Source organism: Vipera berus (assembly GCF_964194415.1).
Source record: "Vipera berus genome assembly, chromosome: 3".
NCBI classification, from domain to species: Eukaryota; Metazoa; Chordata; class Lepidosauria; order Squamata; family Viperidae; genus Vipera; species Vipera berus.
The window spans coordinates 57836195-57864192 of NC_138204.1; the positions used below are offsets into that span (position 1 = coordinate 57836195).

At 38.5% G+C, this 27998-nt stretch overlaps 1 protein-coding gene across 1 annotated transcript in view; it reads left to right on the top strand.

Moving 5' to 3' along the window:
* Nucleotides 1-27998, top strand: part of ZSWIM5 (zinc finger SWIM-type containing 5) — a 161064-nt gene that overhangs the window by 93617 nt on the left and 39449 nt on the right. The window contains exon 2 of the mRNA XM_081325709.1: nucleotides 26075-26431. Coding sequence (XP_081181835.1) covers nucleotides 26075-26431 — 357 coding nt within the window. The remainder of the gene's footprint in view (nucleotides 1-26074; nucleotides 26432-27998) is intronic.

Consider the following 27998-nt stretch of genomic DNA (forward strand, 5'->3'; position numbering starts at 1 on the left):
GCCGGGTGGGTATGGCCAGGGTGGGCGTGGCCTACTGGGTGGGCGTGGCTAGAGTGCGTATGGCCTACTGGGTGGGCATGGCCAGCTATACATTGTTCGCATCAAGGGTGCCTATGGGGGCCTGGGCAGGAGTGGGACAGATCTGAGGGTCTCTGGCAGAAGGAGGGTCTCTGGGCCAAGGCCAAGGCAGTGGGGGCTGTTCCCTCACTGTTTCCAGGATGGTTTTGCGGGCCACAAGAAACCACTTCGTGGGCCGTATCCGGCCCCCGGGCCTTGTGTTTGACATGTCTGATCTAATGCATTCTACATAGTCCACTCTCTGTGCAAATCAATAAAGACACAATCTGACGTTAGAAATGACAATATTCAAAGCCCACGGCTGACATTAACCTGGGTATTTTTGAACAAAGAAACTTCTGTGGGAGCTGTATGGCAAGCACCTCTAGATAGCTAGATTAACAAAAGCACCCCAGCATAATTTGTTCTCTCACCACAGCCAGTCTCTATTCTGTACCACAAGAGGGTTTGACTGGTACTCTTATGACTGTTTTATGTGAGCCAAATTCAGGTGCAGCTGCTGGTGATTTCCTTTCTCTTCCCACCTGCATTCCTACTCCCACCTACCCGGCAGGAAAAAACAAGCACCAATTGCTGTCTTTAAGCCCATCCTGGGGTAAAAGCAGAAGCAATTTGATAGTGTTGACAATGAAATTGAAAGAAATGCTCTGTGCCACATTCCAATTTCCAGAAGTGACAGGCTGTTGGTGTAAATCAATCAAAATGTGCATCTATGTGTGTTTGTTGCAGCAAGGAGTTGGATCTCTCTCTGACTCTGTCTCTGTGTGTCTCTTTCTCTCTCTGTGTGTCTCTCTGTCTCTCTCTGTACTCCCTTCTCTACCCTCCTATCCCACTTATTCCAATGTATTTTGCAATGATCACCAAGGCTGCCATGCTAGGAATAACTGAATAGATGATGTGGTATGTGGGAATGGCCTTGGGAAGTCAGCAGGAAGACCGTTGCATAGGCAGTGATGGATAGCAGTCTTTGTGGCAATTCCAGTATCAATTCTTCTATCGGCTAGTAAAAAAAAAAGGTGCCTGGGAATCAGAGTGAAGCTGAAGAGAGTTTAGTTAATGATTTCTCAGTACTCCCCACTGCTTCTTTCCATACTGAGACCCCTTTGTTTTAGCATGTTAACGCCATAATATATCTGGTGGATGATTGAATGATGGAATATTGCAGGAACCACTTGTTATCGATTAGCAGCACAGAGTTCACCACATAGAATGAGAGCAGAAAGATCACTGTGCACCACTGTTTCATTGGGCATCCAACAGAGTTCCAATGAAAAGCTGTTCTCATGACGTATGTTGTGGTTTCTTGAAATTTCTTTCATTGAAGTATAAATCTTTAATAGTGATTAACAATACATCAGTGCCAGAATCAGGCTTTCTTTCACAGCAAAGTTAACCATCTCTGCAATTTTTTGAGAGCAAAGTCTATCACTCTTACTGGTGCCTCTCACAAGACCATTTAAGTTACATTATGGAAGAGGTTTATTGGGAAGCCAGATATCAGTTCAGCCATGCAAACCAAAAGCAGGCATGGAAAACAATGCAATGGAAGGGAAAAGAAATATGTATGGTACAGTTGTAAGCGGCCTTTAGGAACTGGGCAGATCTGTCTCCCTGATGGCATCATCACCATGGTTACTGCCCAAGTGTGACAAATTGTGCCTTCAGTAGGACTTGTGATCAGAGAAGGTAGAAATCACCAGTTTCACATTGGTCACTTACATGGGAAGTTAGCTATGATTTGGAATGGGAGGAAGCATGCATCATGTGCACATGTCCTTTATAACCTGCTGTGAAACCAGTGAAGCATTGCTGAGTCAGGAGATAGGTGGATATGTGCATGGTATGTCAAGATGTTCAGTTCTATCTTCTGTCATTTAAACTGGGATCTATTAAAAAAAACTCACAATAATTTAATTAGCTGATGTTTAGGTTATCAGCAACAATTATTTTGTTCATGGCCTTTGCTGATAATATTGTTTTTGTGCAGTTCGTAAATCTTTTGAGCTCAGCAGTGAATGATAACTTATGCTGTGAGTCACCTGTTAGCCTTTAAAGGGCTCAAGATTTATTTATTTCATTTATGTATTTATTTATTTTACTGCAGCGAGTTATTTCTCTGGAAAAGCATGTCAGATTTCTTTTAAGGATTTGAAATGTGTTTGGAGAATTAAACTTCATTTAAGAAACGGATATAAGGGGCCTCAGATTTTATTTCTGAAATATAAATCAGCCTTGCTTTGTCTAGCTCTTGTTGTTTTTCCAGACACATGGTCACTTAATCATGAAATAGTGAATAAAATAGCTATGTATTTAAAGCTTGACATCAGCTGCTTACTTGATTAGAGCTCTGTCAGAAACAAAGCAATTAAAATTATTAATCCAAAGTAAATGATTGAATTCTCCAACTAAATTCCATTTATGTAATGTGCAACTTCCTCGCAACCTGATGTTCTCCAGATGTATTCGGATTATGCGGTACTGTCAGATTTTTGAAGTAGGCCAATCAAGAACAGACAGCCCAGGATTCCAGGAACGCGACTTTATTGTTGCAATGTATGATAACAGAATTATGAAAGCTTGTTCAAATTTCTCTCTTTTATACTAGCCAATTTATTCTGAGTTTCTTCTTCAATGTCTGGACTGTGAAAACTCTTGTCCAAGTTCCTCCTTAATGATTCTTTAATATCTTCTTCTCCAAGATCACCTCTATATTTGTTTACAATAACTGTTAGAATTCTCAGAGAAAATATAGTCCCAACATAATTTTAGGTTGTCAGTTTAGGGAAGGCCATGCTAATTTACAGGTCTGTCATGTTAAGAGCAAAATTCTTACATGCCTGCTGGATATAAAGGTATTTATCTACTACTGCTATAAATATTAGCATTATACCTACTTGGAAGGTTATTTGAAAGATAGGGTTAGGCTGAGCATGCATACAACACCACTTTGCTCTTAATTAAAGCAGTCCAAATTTGCTTGGATTTAGTTATGAGCTTGCAAAAAAAAAAGGCACTGCCAAGAAAACTGCTGCATCTCTTTTCCAGGCTGATTGAATAGCAAATATGTATAGCTAAGGGCTTCTCACACATGTGCATATGTGTACAAACTTTAATGGGCAAATTGTATTAATAGGCTTCAATAAAATATGGCCATTGTTCACTGTCATAATCCATACATAATCTGTCAACTATAAGGAATTCTACAAATTGCCATTTATGCCAAGTCTTCAGTCCAGTGAATAACAGCGCACATATCTCCTGTAGTAACATTTTTCCATTTCACTTTGAACTAAGGAAAAATTATATTTTATAGATTTAGATGACCTTTGAAGTTTTTGGTTGATGTCCTTTAAAAATTGGTATAAAATTATACTGATCTTCCTGCTTTTGCCTATGATTCCTGATTTGCTTACCCAAAGATAATGTGGTCCTCAGACTAAAATAAATATTCTTTTACTGAGTAGTAATCAAGATGCATTGAAATATTGAGCTTGCATCTCTCACATCTATTTCTGGTTTCTGTTGTTTTGCCAGATATTAATATATATAAGAACAGGTACAAAATTATGGTTTCATTATGAATTCATTAGATAGCATGATCTAACTATATATCTAACTGTAGTAAGAATACTGAACATTGCTTGCTATAGATATCTGAGATCAAGTCAGAAAGCTACCAGTCAAGGGACTCCCAAAGGTGCTTTTTCAAAAGTCAACTGGACTTTGTTTTTCCTTTAAGTTGTTTCACTTCCCATCCAAGAAGCTTCTTCAGTTCTGACTGAATGGTGGAAGATGGAAGAATTTATATTCCTTGCAGTCATCTGGTTGTTAGCATTCTTTCTGAGAGACATTGAGGCCACTTGTTTTATCTCTCCATATACTTTCTTTATACAACTTTCTATCTTCCTAACATCTTCTTTCATCTCCTCTCTCAACTTCAAAATTTTTTCATCTACCCTCTTTTCAAAATCATATATTTTATTTTTTATCTGTTAAAAGTTTCTGAAGAGTGTCTGTGTAATTATTTTTTCTGCAGGTTGCTCTAGTGAAACCCTCCTGCCCTTCTTTGCAATTTTTCTAGCAGCCATTTCAAAGTAGTAATCCAAAGATAAAGATATTTCAAGCAGGCAAAGTAAAAAGACAAGCATTTTTTTTCTTTATTATCTTTTTATAGTGTGAACACTTTAGTTTTAATAGCTCTCAGTAGATTCAGCCATGACAGGCAACACATCTCCATGGAAACTAAACATCACAATCTGATTCTTTACCTCATCTTTTGTTATGTAGAGTCTGCCAATGAAATGCACCCTTTAAGAATAAATAAAAAGTATTCCCACACCATACTGGTGTCTTTAACTAACTTATTGAAAATTTATATCAAAGCACCTTTGTCAAAATTAAAAAAATATATAGTGAGGAACCACTGTCTGGAGAGCACTTGGTTTATCTCACAATCTCTTTTGATCCAGTGTGTTTATGCTGGCCAGAAACTGGCTTCCAACCAATGTTTATAGCTATGATGTCTCTCTATATATTGGAGGGGAGAGACCACCATGATTTCCACCCATGGAAGCTCTTCATGCTTTATGCCTTACTAATCCAGCTATTGCTCCATTCTAGTCAACCTTGACTGATCTCAAAATGCGAAGTATTTTTAAATCTCATCTCTGTTTGAATGAGAGATCACCAAAAAATATCAGGGGAAGGAAGGAAGGAAGGAAGGAAGGAAGGAAGGAAGGAAGGAAGGAAGGAAGGAAGGAAGGAAGGAAGGAAGGAAGGCTCCTAGAAAGCATCAGTGGAAATTATTTTCACATTATTTATGGAGATTTCTTTTGGCAACATAGCTATGAATTCATTAGGAGTTGAATTCAGCTCAAAATAATTTTACTCAAGCTGTAGCAAAGTTATTCTAGTTAAAGGCAATTGATAAATATGGTCTACTATGTCAAATAAAGCAAAAAATCTGAAAAATTGCAGGTAAAGGAGAGAGACTATCTTGCTGAAAAGCAGGTTGAGAATGGAATGTGGAAAACAAAGGAAGTAATAGAACACAGATCACAAATGGAGAAAATAGATACAAAGAGACCACTATGAACCATTAATAGGATTAAGCAGACATAGCTGTTTATTTTCTTCAGATCGGGTTTCTGATACTAGGCAGGACCTGAACAAATTCTTGGAACAGTTCAAGGAGAAAGGAAATGGTCTTAGCTTTTGACAGTTCTTGAACTGAGCAAAATAAAATATTTACTCTACAATTCCAGAGTTGCTTCCAGGTTGGACTTGGCAGTCATCTTTGTCTCAGTTTCACTATTGTATAAGAAATTCAGAAATTGTGATTTTTCACTTGGAAAACTGTTTTCCTGTGTTGCTACTGTGTTTTTGTAAAAATAATAGAACAACCATAAAATATAAGATTCACATTAAAATAAATAAACAGTGAATGATTGCAAGAATACTAAAATAAATTAAAATAAAAATCTGTGTATAGCTTTTTCACAAATAAGGCTTTGATAAAAGATGGGTCTTCAGTCGATACTATTTCAGCCTAGTAGATGTCTTTCAAATATCAGTCTGAACAACATTCTAAAGACCATATGGCCATACATTAGTGACCACAATATGGTAGCTTACAAGTTATGGGTCATGGGCATTCAGTAGCTCCTTCCTGTATAAATAGTGGAACAATTTGCAAAAGGGCAGACAACATATCAGTTGTCTTGACCCAAAGATGGTTAGGGCTTTATATGCCTTCAAAGAACATCGAAACACTTTTTTAACCTAATTGGTAGCCAATGCAGTTTCATTAGTACAGATGTCATATGCCCTTGGCCAGGAGCCCCACACCTAAACATCAACTGAAACGTCCAGACCAGAAACAAGAAAAAACTCACAGTAATCCAAATGTGAGGTTAGCAATGAATAAATAGCAGTAGTTACATTATCCTTGTTAGGATATAGCTGAAACTGGAATATGGGATTCCTCGCCAGAGAAATCAGCTCTAGACAACACTAGCAGTCATGAAGTTTATAGGAGCATCCTTAGATTTTATTTCTCTTCTCTGTGGAGGAATGCAACCCTATTTAGAATAGGTTCCCCAGTTCTCATACCCAGAAACCATCCATCTTGAAAGTCTATAGACTCAGATTATTTCTTATCCAGTCTGTGATTGCATCTTGGCACAGTTCATGCATGGCCTTTCCTGTTTCAGATAGAAGAAATAGAGCTGAATTTTATCAGCATATTCAGGGCATCTTATCCCCAAACTGTTTACAGCTGTGTCCAGTGATTTTATATTGATATTAAAGGATACTATAGACAACATATTTGTCGGCAATGTTGTAAATGATTCATCAATACTGTAGAATGAAATGGATTTTAAAAATGGAATTTCAATTTATTTGCAATATTTTTATTAAACTTTGTTGAAGTTTAATAAAAATATTAAACCTTGTCAAACCATATAAAGGTAAAGGTAAAGGTTCCCCCGCACATGCGTGCTAGTCGTTTCCGACTCTAGGGGCCGGTGCTCATCTCCGTTTCAAAGCCGAAGAGCCAGCGTTTGTCCGAGGACGTCTCCGTGGTCATGTGGCCGGCATGACTAGACGCCAAAGGCGCACGGAACGCTGTTACCTTCCCACCATAGTGGTCCCTATTTTTCTACTTGCATTTTTACGTGCTTTCGAACTGCTAGGTGGGCAGAAGCTGGGACGAGTAACAGGCGCTCACTCTGTTACGCGGCACTCGGGATTCGACCCGCCAAACTGCCGACCTTCTGATCGACAAGCTCAGCGTCCTAACCCACTGAGCCACCGCGTCCCTTCGTCAAACCATATACCCTTTGTCAAAGTTTACTGAAATAGCTTTATATATTCTAACTGTTGTATGGATATTTTATACTTCTTTTAGAAAAGGTCATCACTTTCCCTCTTTGGAAGAATAGTTTTGTGGTAAATAATTTAGTACCTTAAGAATAAATCTGACATAGAATATAAGTCAGAATAGAAACTATTTCTGGACTTTAATACATAGATTTGTACCTTGCCTCAAATTTTAGATTTTCAGAATATATTTCGATTCAATCTATTGCAGGAAACAATTTTATTTGGTGATTGATACTGTGTTGACTGTGATTATTTATCCTTGTTTAATTGTGATTTGTAGTTATTTAAGGCAATGCATTATATTCAGTCATAATTTATCAATGATATGTATGAAAATGTTTATGAGCATTGGCTTCCAGAGAAAAAATTAGCAGACCAAAGATAGCTCTGCAAAAAGTGGAGCTGACGATTGTAATGAAGAATGAAAAGCTGGTTAGTAGCCCTTTGGAATTTCTCTGGGCAAGGAGAAGACAGGAGATTGGCCACATGTACTCCAAACAGTTGCTTCTCGTGAAGAGACCACAAGAAAGCCATCCTGGGCAGGTTTTGAACACTACTAGATAACAGGAATAACTGTCTGGCTTATAGCTGTGGTCAGCACCTTTTAACACTAAGTTTGCAAGTTTCCATTTCTAATATTTGGAAATTGCTTGTTAACTACTGTTAAGCTATTATTCAGATTGAGAAGTCTGAAAACACTGGGAAGACTGCCTCCATTCCTTAACGAAAGAAAATTTTAAACATAAGTTTAAGATTTTTTTTTAAAAAATGAAATAAACAGGAAAAAGCTAAATAAAATTTTGATCTTAGAAAGTTATAAACAGATTAAGGGTCCAAATAAATTTGGAATTAATTGTAAAGAATCCTTCTGTGAAAAAAATAGATTTGTTTGGACTTTTCCAAGACACAATAAAAATAAGTAATTTTAAAAATTGGATGCTAGAGCGAGCTAAAGATTTAGTTAAACTAGAAAAATACACAATCCTGATTAAGAGCTAGTTAATTAGGAACTTATAAAATGTTGCAAAACATGACATTTGAAGAATGAAATCAGAAATTAGTATCAAAAATGTCAGTAGTGATGTTTGCTTCTACAGATAGAGCGTGTCCAAAAGATGTTATGGAAGAAAGGCAGATGAGGACAAATTTTATTTGACAACAGACGTGGCATCGAAAGTAGATATACAAATGAGAGGCTATGAGAATGACTTGGATATCTCACTGGACATATGAAAAAATCTAGTTGTTTTAAAAATCATAGGGGAAATACGAACAACAAACCCAAACAATGACCTGTATGTTTTTATACTGTATTTACAAAAAAGGGTTGTTAAAGCTTTGAAGAATTTTGTGAGGAGAGGCAAAGAAGAAATGAAAAGAAACCAAGCTGTACAACATTATATGAATAGACTAAAGATTAAGTCTGTTAGAATAGTTGACTTAACTGATCAAAGTTAAAGTAAGATTTTTTTTCCCCTGGAAACATTTAATAGACTTTCTGCTGTCACTAGGACTGAAAAGGTGTTTTATGGATTTGGGTATAGAGAGGAGATGGAAGATGGGATAAAGAGATTATTGGTTGAAAACTTAAGAGAAGGTGAAGAGTTACAAAAATTGTTTTTACTTGTGATGAAGCTGGAAATCACTTTATACATTTCTTTTCTTTTTCTTTCTATTTTCTTTTTTTTCTTCTCCTTCTCACCCACATGGATGTAAGTGTCTTCTTCATTTTTGAGTCCACTACCAAAGACTTGGGAGTTTGAGGGTTCTTGTTTGTATGTCTGCTATGTGGCCTGCTGATAGTTCCACCTCACTTTCCCTGTCTTGACTACCATTAAGCCACACTTCTCCATTCTTTGAATGAATCCCAATGTCCTTACTAAGGAATTGTGTCAAGTGGATGAATGAGGAAATGTCTCACACTTAGCATACAGTTTCATGCCATGCATGTAGAGGTGATGGTTGATGATAGTTCTGATTTTGAACTCCTCTCCATATCCAGTCCTTGTGATTAATTGGCTGAGGAAGTTCAACCCTATGCAAAACAGCAACAGGGACAGTGCATCACCTTAGTATATAATCCACTTGATGACTGCTTCTATAAACTATTGACTTCCAGTGTTGTCTTACACTCCAACTGAGTTTTTGAGGGAGATCCTTAGTGTCCTATTAACTTTGTATAGCACCAGACATTCTCAGATCCATTTGTGTGTTATTGAGTCTTAGTGTCTATGGAGATTCTCAGTCATCCAAATCATAGTCATCCCAAAGGTGCTTTCCCAAAAGGCAACTGGACTTTCTTGGGTTTTTTTTCCTTTAAAAATGCTTCATTTCTCATCCAAGAAGCTTGCCTTTTGAGACATTGAGTCATAGGCTTTCTTGTAGTCGATCCAGGCTGTGCTCAGATTGATCTTTGTAGATCTTGAATTTTGGGTGTCCTGAAGTTATGGAACCTGCAGCATACACACCCTGGTCACAAGCTCAAAATTCAAGTACTTGACACTCTGCCCACATTGACTGTGGGGAAGCTTCAGCTCCTCCCACCTACCTATCTCCCACCATCTATGACCTTTTGGTCCCCTGCACTCCACAGCCCCTGATGCCCTAGTAGTTGACTTTCATCTTCTTGTTCCTATTGTTGACCAAACACGTCCAGTCCGGCCCTTCATGCAGCAGCTGTTGACCTTGTAAGGCTTTCTTCCCAAGGTTTTGTACAGTGGTTTACTCGTGAGACCTGGGGATGATGGCCTCACATGGCCAGCAGCTACCTCATGAAGGGCCAAGGCAGGCATGCCTCATCAGCAGCAGGTAGTGAAGAAGGTAGTGAAAGTCTGCTGGGGTGGGTAGAGTGCTGGTGGCAGAGGCCTTAGAGTGCAAGGTGGTGAGGTTGCTTGCAGCTGAGACTGGACTGGGTTGGCTGAAGCTTCCCAAGGTGACTGCAGCTTTGCAACATGCACATGAAAATTCCTGGGGAAGCAGTAGGTTTTTCCTGCATTGCTGAGGTGAGCTGCAGCTGCAGCTTCACACCATGCTATGTGGCTGGGGCAGTGGAAATCTTTAGGGGGAGCCGCAGCTTTGTGCTGTGTTATGGGTCAGGGGCTTCTTGCAGCCATGGAACTGGGGCACACCAAGAAGCCCCTGAAGCCACAGCATGGCTGCTTTTCACCTTACAAGGCAGGATGCAGGCCAGCCAAAAGGGCAGTGTTGGAAGGAATAGGCAGTTAGTGGAAGCTGAAGGCGTTAGGGTTAAGCTCCCTTACCTTGGAAGAACCAAGGCTCAGAGCTGGGAGGAACCAAGCTCAGAATGACTTGGATTGGTCCTTGATCCTTAGCTTAACACCCAGTGGAATTTGGTCAATAACAGCAACCGGAAGTGCCAGGTTAGGCTAAGCAATGTGGTCATGTGACATGGTCATGTGACATTACAACCGCACCACTCAGCAATGGAAATTTCTGATCCAATTACCATCCTAACTTGAGGACTAACTGTAACTTACATTGACTGCATGGTGGCCTAGAGACATATCTAATTCCTCGGCGAACTAACAGAGTATGCATGTATAATTATGAAACTCTTATATTTCTTCCCCCCCTCGTGCAATCACCATTAAATCACAGGGTCAAATAATTTTGCTTTAAAGGAACAGTATTGGTGTTTCAGTTAAGCATGTTTATTTTATGCAAATTTAATTGCTTGTCTAGTATGGTTTTTGAACACATCTCTTTTTCTCAGAGGTAAATAAATAAATCCAAAGCTATGGTATTGAATCAAAATACTCTTGGTTGATTTGCTCTTGATTTTCTATAGATGAAAGTATATGTGTTTGTGAAGAATTAGTATTTCATTTGTTTCAAATTTGTAGGTTGTTTGGTTTGCTACAAAGTGAGAATACACATATCTTCCACTGTTAATATGATCAAAGACTTGTATGATTCAGCTGACAGTTTCTTCTGACTGAAGGAGCAGACTTCGGAGAAGAAAGTGCAATTACAGGGGAAGTGGTCTTCTCAAACAAAGCCTTTTTGAAAAGTTTTTTAATTTAATTTTTTTCTTTCACAAAAAGCGTGATTGCATGAATTTGGTATCTGAAAAGCAGGCATGGGAAGATTAATGATCCATTTCACTAAGGAATGACAGCCTAGATGCTAGGGTTGGCTGTTGCCTGGATCCGGACTGGAAAAGCAGGAGATAGCCTAGGGCTTTTGTTAAGACATGTTTTGATACATTCTTCTTATCTTCTAATAATTTGCCTCAAATGGATATGGTAGATTTTTAGGGTTTGATTTGTTTTACTGGAAAGAAGCACAGAGAGTTCTAAGCTGGCCAGTGGGAAAAATTCTATCATTTGGCTTCCAAATTAGCAAACATTCCAAATCCTATATGCATAATAGTAACAAACAGTGAGAAATTGAGTTAATACTGGGGCATCTGGGTAAGTGAATGCTTAAACCAGGCTAGCTGCATTGTTCTTTAACTCTACTAATGCTGGAACAGATGGGAAGCGAAGACCACTTCACGCATTAGCTGGCGCAGATAAAGAGCAAAGCATAGGAGGGCCCTTGTGGGTGATTAGAGGTTAACAGGAATAGAAACTAGCAGACTGACTCTTGATTTGCAGGAGGTGTTCTGGGAAAGGAACAGATGGCAAGAAGAACATCCCTGCAGCTTATTCAGCTGCTCTGAGAACTTTATGGCGACCTCTAATATAAACAAGCCAATTTAGAATCTTTCATTTCAAGGCAACTCTGTGCCGTTTCATTCCATTGCCGAACATGGCTGTTCACCTAAACATGTGGGTGTTTCCTGCTCCCTTCAATGTGTTGGCTGTATTGGCTTTCTTAAATGCAGTATTTCATTTTAAAATGTTACGTGAGGCAGGTTGGAAAGTCAAGGTTTTGTTGTTGTTGTTGTTGTTGTTTTTTAAAAAAAAGCTTTGTTGATTCCCCCCCCCCCCCATCTGGGTGAATTATTTATTGTTTCCATTTTCAGTAGAGCAGGATCCTGGCTTGGACATTGGTGTCCAATAATGTGGAGCAGGAGGGAGGAATAGGAAAGACAATTGCAAAGTTAATGAAATACCTCCCTATTTTGTTGCATCAGCATTATTCCCAAATAAAAGCAGTCTCCTCCTGCTAAAGGGAGGACACACAGAAAAAGATCTTTTCTGCTTCTGTGCCTCCCTGTACATTGTCCAAAGGTCCAGTTACCTTGGAAAAAATATAGCTTTCTGAGGAGAACGCATATACAGATGTGAGCTTACTCTTCTTTGTCGTAGATTTTTGCGAAAATGAACTTACATACCTGTGTTTGAGAAATGATAATATTTACTTCTCTCTTTCTCCCCCTCCCCCATTCCTTTCTCTTTTGAGAAGTGAAAGAGGATATGTTATATTGCAAAGATTAAATTTTCTTTTCCCCCTTTGTGTGTAGCAACACCTGCCCATGGAATCTCTGAATTAGAGGAGCAGCAAGAAAAGCAGGTTTAATTGCATGCATCTTACATGGAGCCTTTCTTGCACTTATAACACAAAAGACCGTCACTGAGCTGCTTTCACTGAGTTGGGGAGGGCCGGGCTGTGAGAAGAACTCTCCACGGGTTCTCAGAGGCAAGCTAATCACTTTGCAGGAGCATTGTCATGTGGAAATGAGTTCACGAGCCCATCTTCTTTCCAACTGCAAGGTCAGGGATAGAGCAATTGTCAGTTTCAGTTGGCTGGAGCCATTAATCTGTTCGTTAGAATGTTGCTTATTCAGTTCTTCACTGTGCCAGCATAGTCTTATAACCATATACACAAATGAGCATTAACGAATATGCTTTCACATGACATTGGCTTAAAGTAATTCATAGAAAGTAGGAGCTGATTAGCTTTGGGAACGACATGTGATCACTAGTCAATTAATGGAATTTGTGGTGGGTAGGTCTTTTTTCTTGAAAAAGTATAAAGGTTTCTTTCTCCTATCCTATCAGCCCATGTAAATATTTGTACATTGAGAAAAAATTACAATTTTTCCTATTTTTCAGATCAGACAAATATAAAATTATTTTGGATCATAATAATCTTACCTTGGTGACTTTTCCAGAACCTGCACATATTTCCCTAGCACTTTTAATTCCCTCATTGGCCTTGTTTGTTTGTTTACACTGACTTGGTTATCTGGAGGATAAGACATTGAATGTTATTTTATTTACAGGCAAATCACTCTCTAAAACAGGGGTGTCATATTGGCGGCCCACGGGCTGGATGCATTAGATGCAGGCCACGCCCATCCCGGCTCCACAAAGGCAAAAAAACACTGTGATAAGTCACATGACGCAATCGAGTTAGACACCTGTGTTCTAAAAGGTCCTGGAAGTTTCAAAATTGAAATTTGCTTTGGCCTTGAAGGATAATGGATTTAAGGAGAGGAAAAGGCTTGCTCATGATTCAAATGGAAGAAAAGACCGATAAAATTAAGTTGATTCTGGATGAGTGTGCAGTTTTAGCCAATTCAGTATTATGTTTCCTTGGTCTTGATAAGGGTTATAATCAGACAGCAGATTGTTATGTACAACAGAAACACCCTTGAAATTAGGTTTGCCCAATTAGATGTCGGTATTTCAGAGCTAGAAACAGAACATGCTCAGTAAGATAATATGCTGTCTCAGCATGATGAAGAGAGTCAGAAAGCTGCTTTGTTTCTGAGCAGGTGCAGCTTGCTGGTCCCATACAAGAAAACTCATCTGGGTTGCCTTTTCCATTCTGTAAAGTGAAAATGGCAAATTACAGTTTACAGTTCATAGAAGGCTTGCGAGAATTTTAACTCATACACAGCCATGTTTGTATGCCTGCGCTGGCAACGTTTCATGTTAATTTGGTCCATGTCCATGGTACACTCTTTGTATCATCCAGTAACATTCTTCCCTAATTTTGTGCTTATAGAAAGAGACAGTTGTTTAGGTTTCAGATAGGAAAGTGAAGATTTGTAACAAATTGAAAGACCTATTTAAGGATGGAACCGTAATTAAGCTTTTTATAATACATTTATAATTGTTACTAAGGAATAATCATTTGTCATAGAAAGTTTGGAAAAGGAGAGCTGGTTCGCTTAATTTGAACAGAAAATATAAATGAGGTAATTGTGATATATATTTTCTGGTACAGCCTGGGAAAAAACTTTAATGTTTGCTTCTGCTAATTGTATAAGACTGATTCCCTACTGCTTCCTGGAAGTTTGGAGAGTGGAGAAGATCACATAGAAATAAGAAGCAGCAAGAAGCTGCTTGCAAACCTCTTAAAAACTTTTTATGAGATGATTTGAGGAAGAGGGTATGAAGAAATGTCCCCTTTTTGCTTATTTGTTCTTTGAAACTGATACTTCTAGACAGCAGGCTTTGGGGAAAATCCCTCATTTATGTGAAGCCCTGTAAGCAAACTTTTGTGGTTTGGCAAACATTAAAAGGAAACCAGACATTTATTGGGAGCTTGGGGTGTTGATATTTAAATAAAACATATGATGTTATTCATCATGATTCTTTGGAGAGCTAACTTTTTTAAAGTTTAGAACATAAGAGTATTTCTGAAACAGCCCAAAGACCTATCTGGTCCAGAATTCCACAGTAGCCTGTCGGAAGCCAATGGGAAGCTGGATATTAAGAAAACATTTTTATTACGAATGAAGGTGAATATACGTGTCCCAGGATAATGCTGCAGGATTCAATCTGGGTTGGTCTTCCAAACTTTCACCTGTGACTATGTAGGACACATGGGGAGGAAGCTAATCACTTTATTGCAAAAACACAAGCGAGTAGTCAGACAAGGAGACCCAAATTCATTGGGTCATATTGCAATAAACAAGGACACACATTCAACTTTGCAGCTACTAAGATTGTTGGATGAGCAGGCACAAAAACAGCCAGGGAAGTGATTGAAGCCTGGGAAACAAGCCCCTTGTCAGTTAACAGGGGTGCTGATTTACCACCAGCCTATCAAGTACTTAGAAGGCGAGGGCTGGGCAGCACAAGCAAACAACAGCTAATGACTTAGAAGGCAGTCATCAACACACTCCAATCAAAGTCTAAAAAGCCACTTACAACAGGCACTATAAATACCACACGCAGAACAGCACACACTGTGCTAGAGAGAAGTTCCCTGAAGAGGGGCTCTGTCACGAGTCTGAAAGTGGGATGACAAAACCTCTGGCCTGGTGACTGACCCAAGTTGGATCCTGCATATTTTATTACCTTTGTTGTTGTCCCACAGGAGATGATAGAATATTGATTTCATGAACAATATTCTCATTTCCCTTAAAATAGCTTAAGTTGATTACTATCTTTATATCCTCTTAATGAATACCATACAGAGGAATCTGTTAGATTTATATCCCTCCTTTCATGCAAGAATTCAAGGCCTCATACCTAGTACTTGCTCCACCCATTTTTCCTACAAAAACAATCCTATGAGGTGAGTTAGGCTGAGAAAATGGGCCCAAAGTCATCCCATGGTGAGTTTCTGTAGTTGAGAATGGATTAAAATCAAGGCAGATCCTGAATCGTAACTATTAGATAGGCTATATGTCATGAATCTATCATTCAGACTCACTAGATTATTCTGCTTTCTAATAGAATAAGAAAGAAAGAAAAATATTTCTTTACTAATTTTCTTCATCTGCTGCATAATTTTAAGTAGCCCTGTCATGATTCTGTTTTTCTGAATCTTTTTCAATACTGCATTCTTTTTTTCACACAGTAAACAGTATCACAACCAATAGATTGCATTGTGTGGTGGCTGTATTCTAATGGTTATTTCTTTTTTTCTCAGTATATGATATGCAAAATGTTTTGAATTCAGTCTGGTTCAAATAGAAGTCAGTTGTCTCAAGGTTTAAACAGTGTCAAAGTTTAAACAATTATTCAGTCTCAAAGCTTAAACAAATATTTTTGGCCTTAGAATGGGTTTCAATTATTTGTAGTTTTAAACTCGGAATAGCTTTGTTTCACATTCTGTGGTTGAAATGCAGATACAAGGCAGAAGCGATCCATTTGAAGCACTAAACAATTGATTAACTTGGAAAGACATTTCAAATTTGAAATGGTTAAATTCAGAGTATTTTTTCAGATTCTTAATATATTTGCAATTTTATTATATTACACAAGAAACAAAATGTGTAAGGGCTTAACTGTTAATAATGCGGTGTACGCTAAAATTTTTAAAAGAAAGAAAATGTGAGGTATATTATATTAATTTAAATAATTATATTGATTAATTAAATAAAAATTGGCCTAGTTTATTGTAAGGTTTTTTTTGTTGCTCCTTTGTAAAAAAAAAGCCAAACAAAAATTAGATCAAAAGTTGGCAAGCAAAACAAAATATCAATGTACTAATGCTGAATTAAAATATAATTATTTTGTGAATGCTGTGAATGATACCTTTGGTCACCTCCAAAGAGAAAATGGCTTATAGTTCTCGAGGTCTTGACTTAATAAAATCCACTTTTTATTCCTGATGCCATTGTCTCTTCTGAAATGCCCATCAGTACTTCAGTGGCTGCATGTTGAATCAACTGGAATTTCCAGGTAGTTTTCAAGGGCAGACCTATGAGGGCATTGTAATAAATCAAAGATTTTAGTCTCTATTTTTAGCTTTAGGAGCAGGTTGCTTACATGGAGCTATCCATGGTCCTGTAACTATCATACTGTCTTGCTAAGGCCCTGTTAAGGCCAGAACAGGACATTTGTACATGCCATTTTATTTCGTTTATTCACCCGTTTTTTCATATTTGAAACCTGCTTATTTATTGGTTTTGAGAATGACCACTGTTTTTTCCTGCTCTTTAACTAGTTGGTTGATTCGTAAAGGACCTAATCTTTAATCTATGACTACCGAATTTTCTCAAGAGTGATAATTGTATTATCAAAAACCTTTTGAAAATTCAAGTATACTATGCTTATCACATTATGATTTATCATTCAGCAGATTGTGTGTATGTGTATGCCACTTATTAGCACTTCAACCTTGTATCGAAACCATCTCAGATGTAAATGGATCTTGCACTAATTCTGAAAAAGGTTTATGTCAGTTACCAAGCAAGGAATTGGTACTACATCCAATGCAGATTTATTTGGAGCAGGGATGTCTAACCCTAAAAAAATATGTTTTTTTCCAGCCTCAAGTATTCATTGGGTCATAGTGACATTACTAAAGGGGATTGGGTTGAGGTGCTTGGTGATTTGATTTGAAGGGAAATAAATATGTTAAACCCATGGTGGATTAACATACCTGATTTAAATTTTTGGATTTTTTTTAAAAAAACCCTTAAGGATTATACTCTTAAATCTGTGTATTTTGCTGCTTAAATATGGGGCAAAATCTGGCAAAGGACAGAGGCTATGTGTTGTCCACTTCTGCTGTGGAGTGATGCATCACAGGCAATGAAATTGTAGCATGTTGAAAAAGAAAGACAGAAGCACTTGATTTCTCCAGTCTGTGTTACTAGGATTCCCCAGCTTGTGCAAAATCTTTCCAGTTAGAGGAATTTTTTTCTCACCTTATTAATCTAGCAATCTTTGTTCCTTACACTTCCTAAAATCTTTAAGCCAGAAAGCAACTTTTTCTATATTTCAGCTTTGTTATATTAATAGGATGCATGTGTGTGAAACATCTCATGGTTAAACTATACGACAGCCTTTTCCAAACTGACATCTGAGAAAACAAATCTAAGCATTTCCCCACTATTCTCAGGTTTGATCATCTAAAACATCTAGAAAGGTGGTACTATGTGTTATTTGCTTTCATAATGCACATTTGAAATGAATGAATGCATATATTTTTCCTCTCTACAATACAAAAATCCTCTCTCTCTCAATACAAAATGTATGTTCAACAGCAGCTGAGTTTGACAAACTAGATTTCCTGAATAGATAGAAACAGTGATATTTTGTAAAAGTTGTATTCTTCATTTCTGGCTTCTAGTTTCCCAGGACTATTAGTGGTTTCCAAGAAATTTGGCCAAATGCATCTGAAATGCTAATATAAGTGAACTATTCATGTTAACATGTCCTGCCCCCAAAAACTAGTGTTTAATCTCTGGCTAAGCTTTTGATAAATATTTTGCATATGCTCTTCCCTAGTTAATCTTTGACAGTTTAGTGTGATGACAGCTAGAAATTAAAGTGATTTTTGTTTTAAAAGCTTAAACATTAAAAAAAATTGATGGACTCTGGGCACATTTATATCTTACTTAATATAAAAAAGTGAATTGCACCCTCTTTCTTGTAGACTGTCTCAATCTTCAAAATTGGCTAAATGTACAACAGGTAATCCTCATTTAGCAATTAGAGTGGAGGCTAGGAACTTACTCATTAAGGAAAGAAGTCATTCAGTGAAACTGACTGTGCTTACAATTTGATTTCAGCCCTCCTTTGCTTTATAGACCTGCAAAAGTCATAAATGTCAGGCTAATTGAAGCTTTATTTGGATTGGTCGCAAACTTACTTTGTCATCATCACTGTAAACTGTGAATAGTTGCTAAATGAATCAATTATTAAACGAGGACTACTATAATATGGCACTTGGTTACCATTCACAGTACCTGAAGGAAATTATATTGAAGTGGAACTTTTACTTGGATCCTGATCTATTTTATGAAATTCCACACTTTTAACTATGATAACATCAGCCTACTAATAGTACTGAGCTTGATTTTACAGAGAGCTGGGAATGTGCTGCAGACTTGCAGGCTTTGTCTCTTTCCTGTGTTTCTGAATTGTATTTTGGCATGACACTGGAACTGGGCATACTCCAGTTAACTTTAGAATCCAAACCACAATCTACAATTTGTTTGCAATATATGTACAACTTCCCAACCGTTCCAACTCTTGGTGATATATCAGAAAGCATTAATACCTCATATGTTAAAAATACAATATAATTTACCTTAATAGAATAAAATACAAATGTTTACTTTTTAATCATCCGTAGTCAAAAGAACAGTTGAACAAGATTGCACAATACACTGATTTGAGGTGGTATAGGTCAGAGGTAGGCAACCTTTGCTCTTTTATGACTCGTGGACTTCAAATTCCAGAATTCCTGAGCCAGCATGAGCCCTGGTGTAGGTTCTCCTGTTTGAGCAAGGAGGTGCACTAGAAGACCTCCAGGGGTCCCTTCCAGCTCTATTCTATTCTAACTATTTATTCTAACTATGTGGAAAGCTACCACTGAAAGGCTGGAAAACAACAGAATGATTTTTAGTTTGGATGTCATGACATGTTGTCAAACATATAAAAATGTAGATACGTAGCAAGAAAGGAGTCTGTAAGCCTATAGCACCGTGCTGGCGAACCTATGGCACACGTGCCACAGGTGGCACGCAGAGCCCTCTCTGTGGGCATGCGCGCCGTCGCCCCAGTCCTAGGCCTTCAGATGGGTTTTATAAAACCTTCTCGCTTTAGGCCTCCACCACCGTGTGCGGGGAAAAAAAAGTTCAATCAATTTCAACCTCTCGTGGGGAAAAAAAAAGATCCCGCAAAGTTGGAATTGATTGATTGAACTTTTTAGTCCCACCCAGTCTGCCGTTACCACCGCAGCCATGCCCACCCAATAGGCCACGCCTACTCAATGGGCCATGCCCACCCAATGGGCCACGCCCACCTGGCATCTGACGATACATAAGTGGGTTTTGGATTGCAGTTTGGGCACTCAGTCTCTAAAAGGTTCGCTATCACTGCTATAGCATATTCCAAATATAACAGCATAAATTGATGCAACATTTACCAAAGGGTTAGTACTGTTGTATTCAATGTTTTTTTTTCATGGCAAGTACACTTAGGATTGCATTCTTAGTCATGGTAAATAATTTACAATAAGCTGTTGAATACTAAGTATGTCAAGTTACTATTTTTTAATAGACTTGCAAAAATCCTATAAGAAACTAGTTCTTTTCAGGGTCTTTTCATGCAGCCTACTGACTAGAACAGGAATATGCCCTCCTTGGCAATATTTTTTTTTCCTCCTGTACCCAGTCTTGTCACCTTCATCCTGACCCAAGTTCATGAGTCAGTTTAAAATTATCCTTAGCTGTTGGTTAAAGTAGTATTTTCTTCCTTTCTGCCACTGTCCAGCAGCGTATAAAATCTGTTAGGATTTGTGATGCATTACTTTGTTGCGGAATATGTGGTGGGTGGGAATCAGTGACTGCAAGTGATTTGATACAGAGAAAGGGTAGGCTTTGCTGGCAGTTTTCTGCTTGCTCCAGAATAGGTACAAAGTACTTCTGTTCAACAGTGGAGAATAAAGAAGAAACTTTTAAAGCAATGAGATCGATTATATAATCAAATAGAGTAAGAGTATGTTATCTTTCTCTTTTTCATAACTTTCATTTCATTAAAAAAAAATCAGTACATTCAGAGATGCCTCTGTCTTAAAAATAGCCCATGTTGAACTGTATTGAACAGCCAAACATCAGCCCAGAAAAAGTTTTCCGGAATATTTTGCATTTTGTCATAAACTACTTTATGATAATGTCATAAAACATTTTTTAAAATTTGCCAAATTTCAATTCTACAGGAGTCATGGAGCATGGATTAAGGTAGGGGTCTTCAAACTTGGCCCTTTTATGACTTGTGGACTTCAACTCCCAGAATTCCTCAGCCAGGCACACTGGCTGAGGAATTCTGGGAGTTGAAGTCCACAAGTCATAAAAGGGCCAAGTTTGAAGACCCCTGGATTAAGGACTCCAGTTATTTATTCAACAAACCATGGGTTCTTTTTCTGGTTAGTGTAAAAGCATACTAGTTTGTTAGCCATACCCATTCATACAGTTGAGATAGTGTAAATGATCATCCTCATTCTTGACTAAACCATATCACTTAATAGTATAATACACAAATGGTCCTGCTGTGGTATAGAAGTAGAGCCTGCAAATTGTTTTATATGCTATTTAAAGTGAAATATATGAAGAGAAATGATATAGTGATCAGAGAGGTTTTCAATGGATAAAACTTCTGAATATATTTCTGGTTTTTACATCAGTCTAAAAGCTTTCATGTCCTATTTACAAGACTTATTTTTAAAAATCCAGTTTTTAAAATGAAACACTCTTCAGTCCTTAATCACATCTGTATGTGGGTTTTGGCACTGCTTTAAAAAGAACAGCATTATATAGATAGTTTTGATGCTGCTGATTAAAAACCTCTGAAAGAATTTGTCTTATAAAACTTGTAAGAGTTGGCAAAAACATAAGGCATATATGCAGTTAATCATTTTTTCATCTTTTGTTACACAAACATCTATCAGTTTGATATGAATTTACATAAGAAATACATTTGTGGAATATTTCTAGCAAGCAAAAAAATATAGAAATGCAATAAGTGAATTACATGAAAAACTTCATAGATTACATGAAATACAGTAAGTATCCAGACTTTGTATATAATCATATTATGAATTTAGGAAAGACCACTTATCTTGTACCTTATTATTGTCTTTTTTAAAACAAAGACTGCCTCAAGTTAGGCTCAACACTTATTGATAGGCCCCAGTATGTACGAGCTAGGACTAATATTTCTAACACCATTTTCTTGAGCACATGTTCTCCTCATGGCCGTGTCCTAAAGTCTGCTGCTGTTCACCCTGTTGACCCATCTGTCATGCCAGGTTTGCCACCAACCATATTGTGAAGTATCTATATGGTGTGTGTGTGTGTGTGTGTGTGTCTGTGTCTGTGTCTGTGTGTGTGTGTGTGTGTGTGTGTGTCTGTGTGTTTGTAGATATACACTTTCTTTTGAGAGCAGGCAATAGAATTTCATTTTTAATTGGGGCCAGTGTGCTCATAGTAAAAAATAAAGGTTCTCATATCTAACTCCTGATCTTCTTGGTAACAATATAGAAATGCTATTGCCAAGATCAATATAGAAAGATTTACTTTTTGTCTTGTTCCAACATCCTAAGCATTTCTAATGAAACTTCATCTCCCAGAGCTACTCAGTAAAGCATGGGGACAACTGGAGTTGATGAACAAAGAGAGGCTGATTGGGAACAATCTTGTTGAGGCGTCAAGTTGCCTTCTGTTGCCAGTGGCTACCCAGGCAATCAATAGAGCTACCTATCAGGTTGCCTGGTAAATCACCAGCTGCCTGCTGAAGTCCATCTGGATTCATATGGTGCCTGGGGCATGCCATTTTAATCAGTCTACTCCCCCTGCAGGGATTCCATGAATCGGACAGTCTCATCTGGACCATAAAATGATCTGACCATAGTAAATGTTAGATGACACAACCTCCGAATCCAGATTATCTAGCAACTGCTCTGAGGCAAACACAAAATCAAGAGTGTGACTGCTGGTGTGAGTCAAGCCAAGATGGTTTTGTATAAGTCCATGGTCATCATTGAGACCATGGAATCTCAAGTCTTCTCAAGGCTTTGCCACAGGTCATGATTGAAATCACTCAGTGCCAAAAGATGATGTGATTTCAGCCTTGAGAGTAATGGAGAAGCTTTTCAAAGATTGTAACAGGCAGCACAACAGCCAATGCACAAGAAGAATCTTTAACTTGTTCCTCTAGTTGAGTGTAACAAACAGGCACTCAGTAGCCCTGTCCCAAGTAAGCTGCCTCTAGATCAGAGCTTTTCAACCTTTTCACCCATTATACCACTTTTAGGATATGTCAACATCCGAGTACCACCAGTCTTGATGACCCCCCCAAAAAGGAAAAAAGTGATGAAGTACAGGTAGTCCTCGCCTTACAACAGTTTGCTTAGTGACTGTTCAAAGTTACAATGGCACTGAAAAAAGTGCCCCCCAAGCCACAGCCAAGCAAGACACCAGCCTGCCCTCCTGGCGGCGCTCTTCCTCCTGTCCAAGGTTTTCATTGTTGTGAGCATTTCTGTTAAGGATTGGCAGCGGGGGGGATGTTGTTTGGTTTTTATTTTCCCCCCCCATCTGCTGGGTGGTTGCAGCAGGTTTTGGTCACTTCACATGACCCTGGGACACTGTGACGGTCGTAAATATGAATCAGTTGCCAAGCATCTGAATGTAAATCACAAGACCCTGGAGATGCTGCAACATTCCATCTGATCAGCGCTTCTTCTGGGCTCAGCAGAAGCGCCGGGATTAGCACCGAGCTCCAGGTGGAGCATGGTGCTGATCCTGGTGCTTCCGCTGAGCCCTGACTGCCCTGCAGCTCCAGCCGTCTCTCGTTCAGGCTTGTGTGGTGTTGTCATTCCCCTCCCCCACTACCACTTTTCTAGGATGGTCGCGTACCACCTGCCAGGTGCCAATGTACCACAGTTGGTACCCGTACCACTGGTTGAAAAGCCCTGCTCTAGATCATTGCTACTCCCATCTAGGGTTGGAGTCAAAGCTACTGTTCCAGAAGATAAAACTCAGACAGATTTCCCCATCAGGCTTTGGCAATAATCATAAATCCAGTGTCTAGTAATGCTGGACTATTATTGTATTATTTAACCCTTAAATTACAAATGAAATGGTTGATGCATAGGATGGTTACAAAGTAAGCATTCTGACAATACTGTAGACATGTTACAATGTGAGACTTTCTGATTATCTATAAGGCTGGGAAGGAAATAAATCAATTGAGCAAGGATGGGCAGAACAAATGCTCTTTCACTGACTTCCTTTATTTCTGCTTTTCCTCTTCTGAATTGCTTTCAAGGGTGGGAAATTATAATCACTGGGAGAATAAGTTTCTGGAAATACTATTTTATAGTGGAAACTCCTGGCAAAGAGATACACACTTACGCTGCATTAAATGAACATCATTCTCATTATAAAACTCGGCTGCGCTTCCATTCTGTCTTAAGGTTCTCCAGTAGTCAATTGTCTTATTGTTATTTAACCTGGGGACTTCAGGCTTCTGCTCAATTCTGGTGGCTAGAAGTATATGCACCCCTAATCTTTTCTGAGAATTTTACCCTTCATTTAAAAAAAAATAGAAGACCACAAAATTGGAACTTTGTAAATAAGCAAAAAGGAAAACTGCATTGTTTGTTAGGTATTCTGAAAGTTTGTGCTGATGCCAGCTTTGATGGTGTCTAGTCACCATGTCTTTTGTGGCATACCACGATACCACTTTTTATTTTCACTGTCCACTTGCCTCTGTCACAAAATACAACTTGTTTATCTTTACTGTTGTATATTATTTACTTCATTTTCCACTTTAGCAAATGAAACCGTGCAGAGCATTTGTATGTTTTTCAACTGGGTGAACAAGGCAGTGTACAGATTGAGATCTTGAGTGGGAGTGGCTTAAATATTTTAATGCAGTGTGGTCTCACTTTTCTGAAATTAATTGATGAGGTTTACATGTCTTGTACCATTAAAAAAGAGAAGTAGCTTATATTGATGTGCTTTTATTATCAATTCTGCAGATTAGTTATGTTTGGGGGTAATTTGCTGGAATTAATACAGCAAAAGCACCCTCTTTCTGGTGGTCCTGTCCATCCTAGATGTATTCTGTGGCTGTTTTTTTTAGCATCTGTGACTCATGAGATTAATAAGTGATGTGTGTGGCAATTTTCTGGTGGAAATGGTTCTAATTTTGTCAACATTTTTAATGTCCATCCATCCACGAAATATGGCATATCTAAGGCATATTACAGGGACGCGGTGGCTCAGTGGGTTAGGACGCTGAGCTTGTCGATCAGAAGGTCGGCAGTTTGGCGGGTCGAATCCCGAGTGCCGCGTAACAGAGTGAGCGCCTGTTACTCGTCCCAGCTTCTGCCAACCTAGCAGTTCGAAAGCACGTAAAAAATGCAAGTAGAAAAATAGGGACCACTCCGGTGGGAAGGTAACAGCGTTCCGTGCGCCTTTGGCGTCTAGTCATGCCGGCCACATGACCACGGAGACGTCCTCGGACAAGCGCTGGCTCTTCGGCTTTGAAACGGAGATGAGCACCGGCCCCTAGAGTCGGAAACGACTAGCACACATGTGCGGGGGAACCTTTACCTTTACCTTTAAGGATACTTTGTCCAAAGTTAATGTACATTTTGATAATCATGTTGTACCTTGCATAAGTATCTGACATTCAGATAAGTTTGAAAGGCTTGCCTTTTCTAAAATATGTTAAATCATATTTTCTGGAGGTGACAGTTAACAAAAGTGACATGTTGTTAAATTTCATTAGCCATCAGATGGAGAAGTTAAGTAATGTTCATGGTAATTATTGGTAGTAAAATGAAGCAATGATTACAGCGGCCACATTGCTGCTAGATACCTTTGTTCCAGTATTTACTGGAATTATCCTAAATATTTTTTTTCTTGTGACAGCCTAGTAATCATGTGGGAATATTAGCCAGCTTAAGACTTGGCTGCACTTCCATAGAGGTGGTCCTCAACTTACAACAGTTCATTTAGTGACCATTCAAAGTTACAGTGGCACTCACTGAAAAAAGTGACTTACGACCATTTTTTACACTTACAACCTTTGCAGCATCCCCATGATCATGTGATCACAATTCAGATGCTTGGCAACTGACTCATACTTATGACCGTTGCTGTGTCCCAAGGTCATGTGATCACCTTTTGCAACCTTTTGACAAGCAAAATCAATGGGAAGTCAGATTCACTTAACTGTGTAAGTAACTTAACTGCAGTGATTCACTTAACAACTGTGGCAAAAAGGTCATAAAGTGGGGCAAAACTCACTTTATCAATGTCTTACTTAACAACAGAAATGTGAGCTACCTGTACAGAGTTCTGTGGCAGTAGCCCTCTGAAGTCAATGTATCTTACCTCTTATAAGATGCCAGTAGGATTGCATTCCGAATCAAGTTAAGTTGGAATGGGCAATGGGAGCTTATGTGTTTCAGAAAGAAACTGAATATTGTGTACACTCTTGCATTTTATAGTTATTGTTAACTGGCTCAAATCAAGAACACAGGCTGCTCAGCTGGAAGGATGTTCAATATATATATGTTGATATTTTGATAGAGAAGAGTATTACCTTTGCTGTGGTTGGGCATATAGGGAATTATGTGCCAATGCACCTGAAACATACCAGGTTGGGGAGGGCTAATGAACACATCTTGTGAACATGGGTATAACTAGGTAGTGGTGTGTTATAATAAAGATCTCTTCCCTAGTAATCTATTTCTTTTCTTTTTTTCCTTTCAGGATTCCACCTGAGTGGCACTGTGACAGAAGCAGCAACTGCAGCAGAACCAGAAATGACCTACAAAGTGGCCATCAGCTTTGACCGGTGCAAGATAACCTCCGTGACATGTGATTGTGGGAACAAGGACATTTTCTATTGTGCTCATGTTGTGGCACTCTCCCTCTACAGGATTCGCAAGCCTGATCAGGTCAAACTCCGTCTTCCCATATCAGAGACTCTTTTCCAAATGAACAGGGACCAGCTCCAAAAATTTGTTCAGTATTTGATTACAGCCCACCACACTGAAGTGCTCCCAACAGCCCAGAAATTGGCTGATGAAATCTTGTCCTCCAACTCTGAAATCAATCAAGTGCACGGTAAGTCAACGAGGCCGAAATAAATTCAGCCCAAATCATAATAACATGCTCAGTTCCTGATGAACCTGAAGATGAGAAGAATCTCTCACCATGTTTATACTGTCTGAAGCACTTAATTCTTTAAAATATAGAATCTTTACAGCTCCCTGACAAATTGTGTGCAGGCTCATATCTTTCACCAAAAGATTTTGGCTGTCACAACTGTTTGTCTCTCTTCAGGAAAAGAAGTTTATAACCACAAACAATGCTGGAAGTGGTTGAGTACCTAATACTCTGGATTCTAAATATACTGTGACACTGTCAGGTCATATGTAATGCTTGTACTTTCTGCTTAGGAGCATGAACAAGGAGAGAAGCTAGTCACTTTTTATAAAGTAGCATTATATTTCTGTTCTGAAGGTTCCTTCCTTAGCATTGATAGAACTGCTACTTTTCTCCAGTCTGTTCATGTGGGTAGGTATGATGAGAATGGTTCTCTCACACATAAGGAGCTTGCCTTGTTGAAAAAGCCAAGTAGAAGTGAAATTTGATTCATAGTGACTATATTTAAAAAGGCCCACATTTCAAGGAAAGTTGAGAGTGGTGTTCAGTTTTTTCTGTTCTATAACGACTGAGTTTTAAAAGTTGAATGCCCTGTATTTGTTACTGTGTGGGGATTTATCAGCTGCTAGCAGAAGGTTACTCAGAAGCTTGTTACCGTGATGTCAGAAAAGACGTGGTTGCTATTTCTAGGTATATTAAAGTGAGAATGAGTGATATTTTTTTTACATTCTCAATTTAGACTCCAGCTAATTATTTTGAGTTGACAGATCAGCTGATGGTATACTTTGTGCTCTCTGAGCTTGGATGTTTGCTTGCAGAAACATCAGCAAGCAAATAACCAAACTCAGAGAGCACCAAGGGCTTCACAGTTTGACCCTATGTAGATCAGCTTTTTATATCATCACTTTTTAAAATTCCGCCTTTATTATTTTTATAAATAACTCAAAGAGGCGAATGTAATACTCCTTCCCTGTCTTATTTTCCACAAAACAATAACCTTGTGAGGTGAGTTAAGCTGAGAGAGATTGATTGGCTCAAAGTCACCCAGCCGGCTTTCATGCCTAAGGTGGGATTACAACTCAGGCTCCTGGTTTTTAGCCAGGTACATTAGCCATTAGACAAAACTGGCTCTTACAGCATCTTGCTTTTTTTTTTAGCTGCTAAATACAAAGCTTATACAAGTTCTCATCCTTTAGAGACTGCTTTGTTTGAAGTTCTTTTCACAGTTACAACAATAATGAAAAAGTAAACTTGTAATCAATCCTTGCATTTACGACTTCCACAAGTCTGTTAAGCAAAGGAAAGCTGAAATAAGAGCATAACTTACAGTCTCCTGGTTTCTAGCCTGGTACCTTAATCACTAGGCTAAACTGGCTGCCTAATTAATAATTTAGAAAAAGGGAATAATTAAGGCTTAATAATTAAAAGAAAGGAAAACAGTAGAAAAACAAAAACGGGTGAACCCAGAAAAAAAAAACATGTTACATGACACAAAGAAATCCACCAGGTACTCGACCTAACCCAG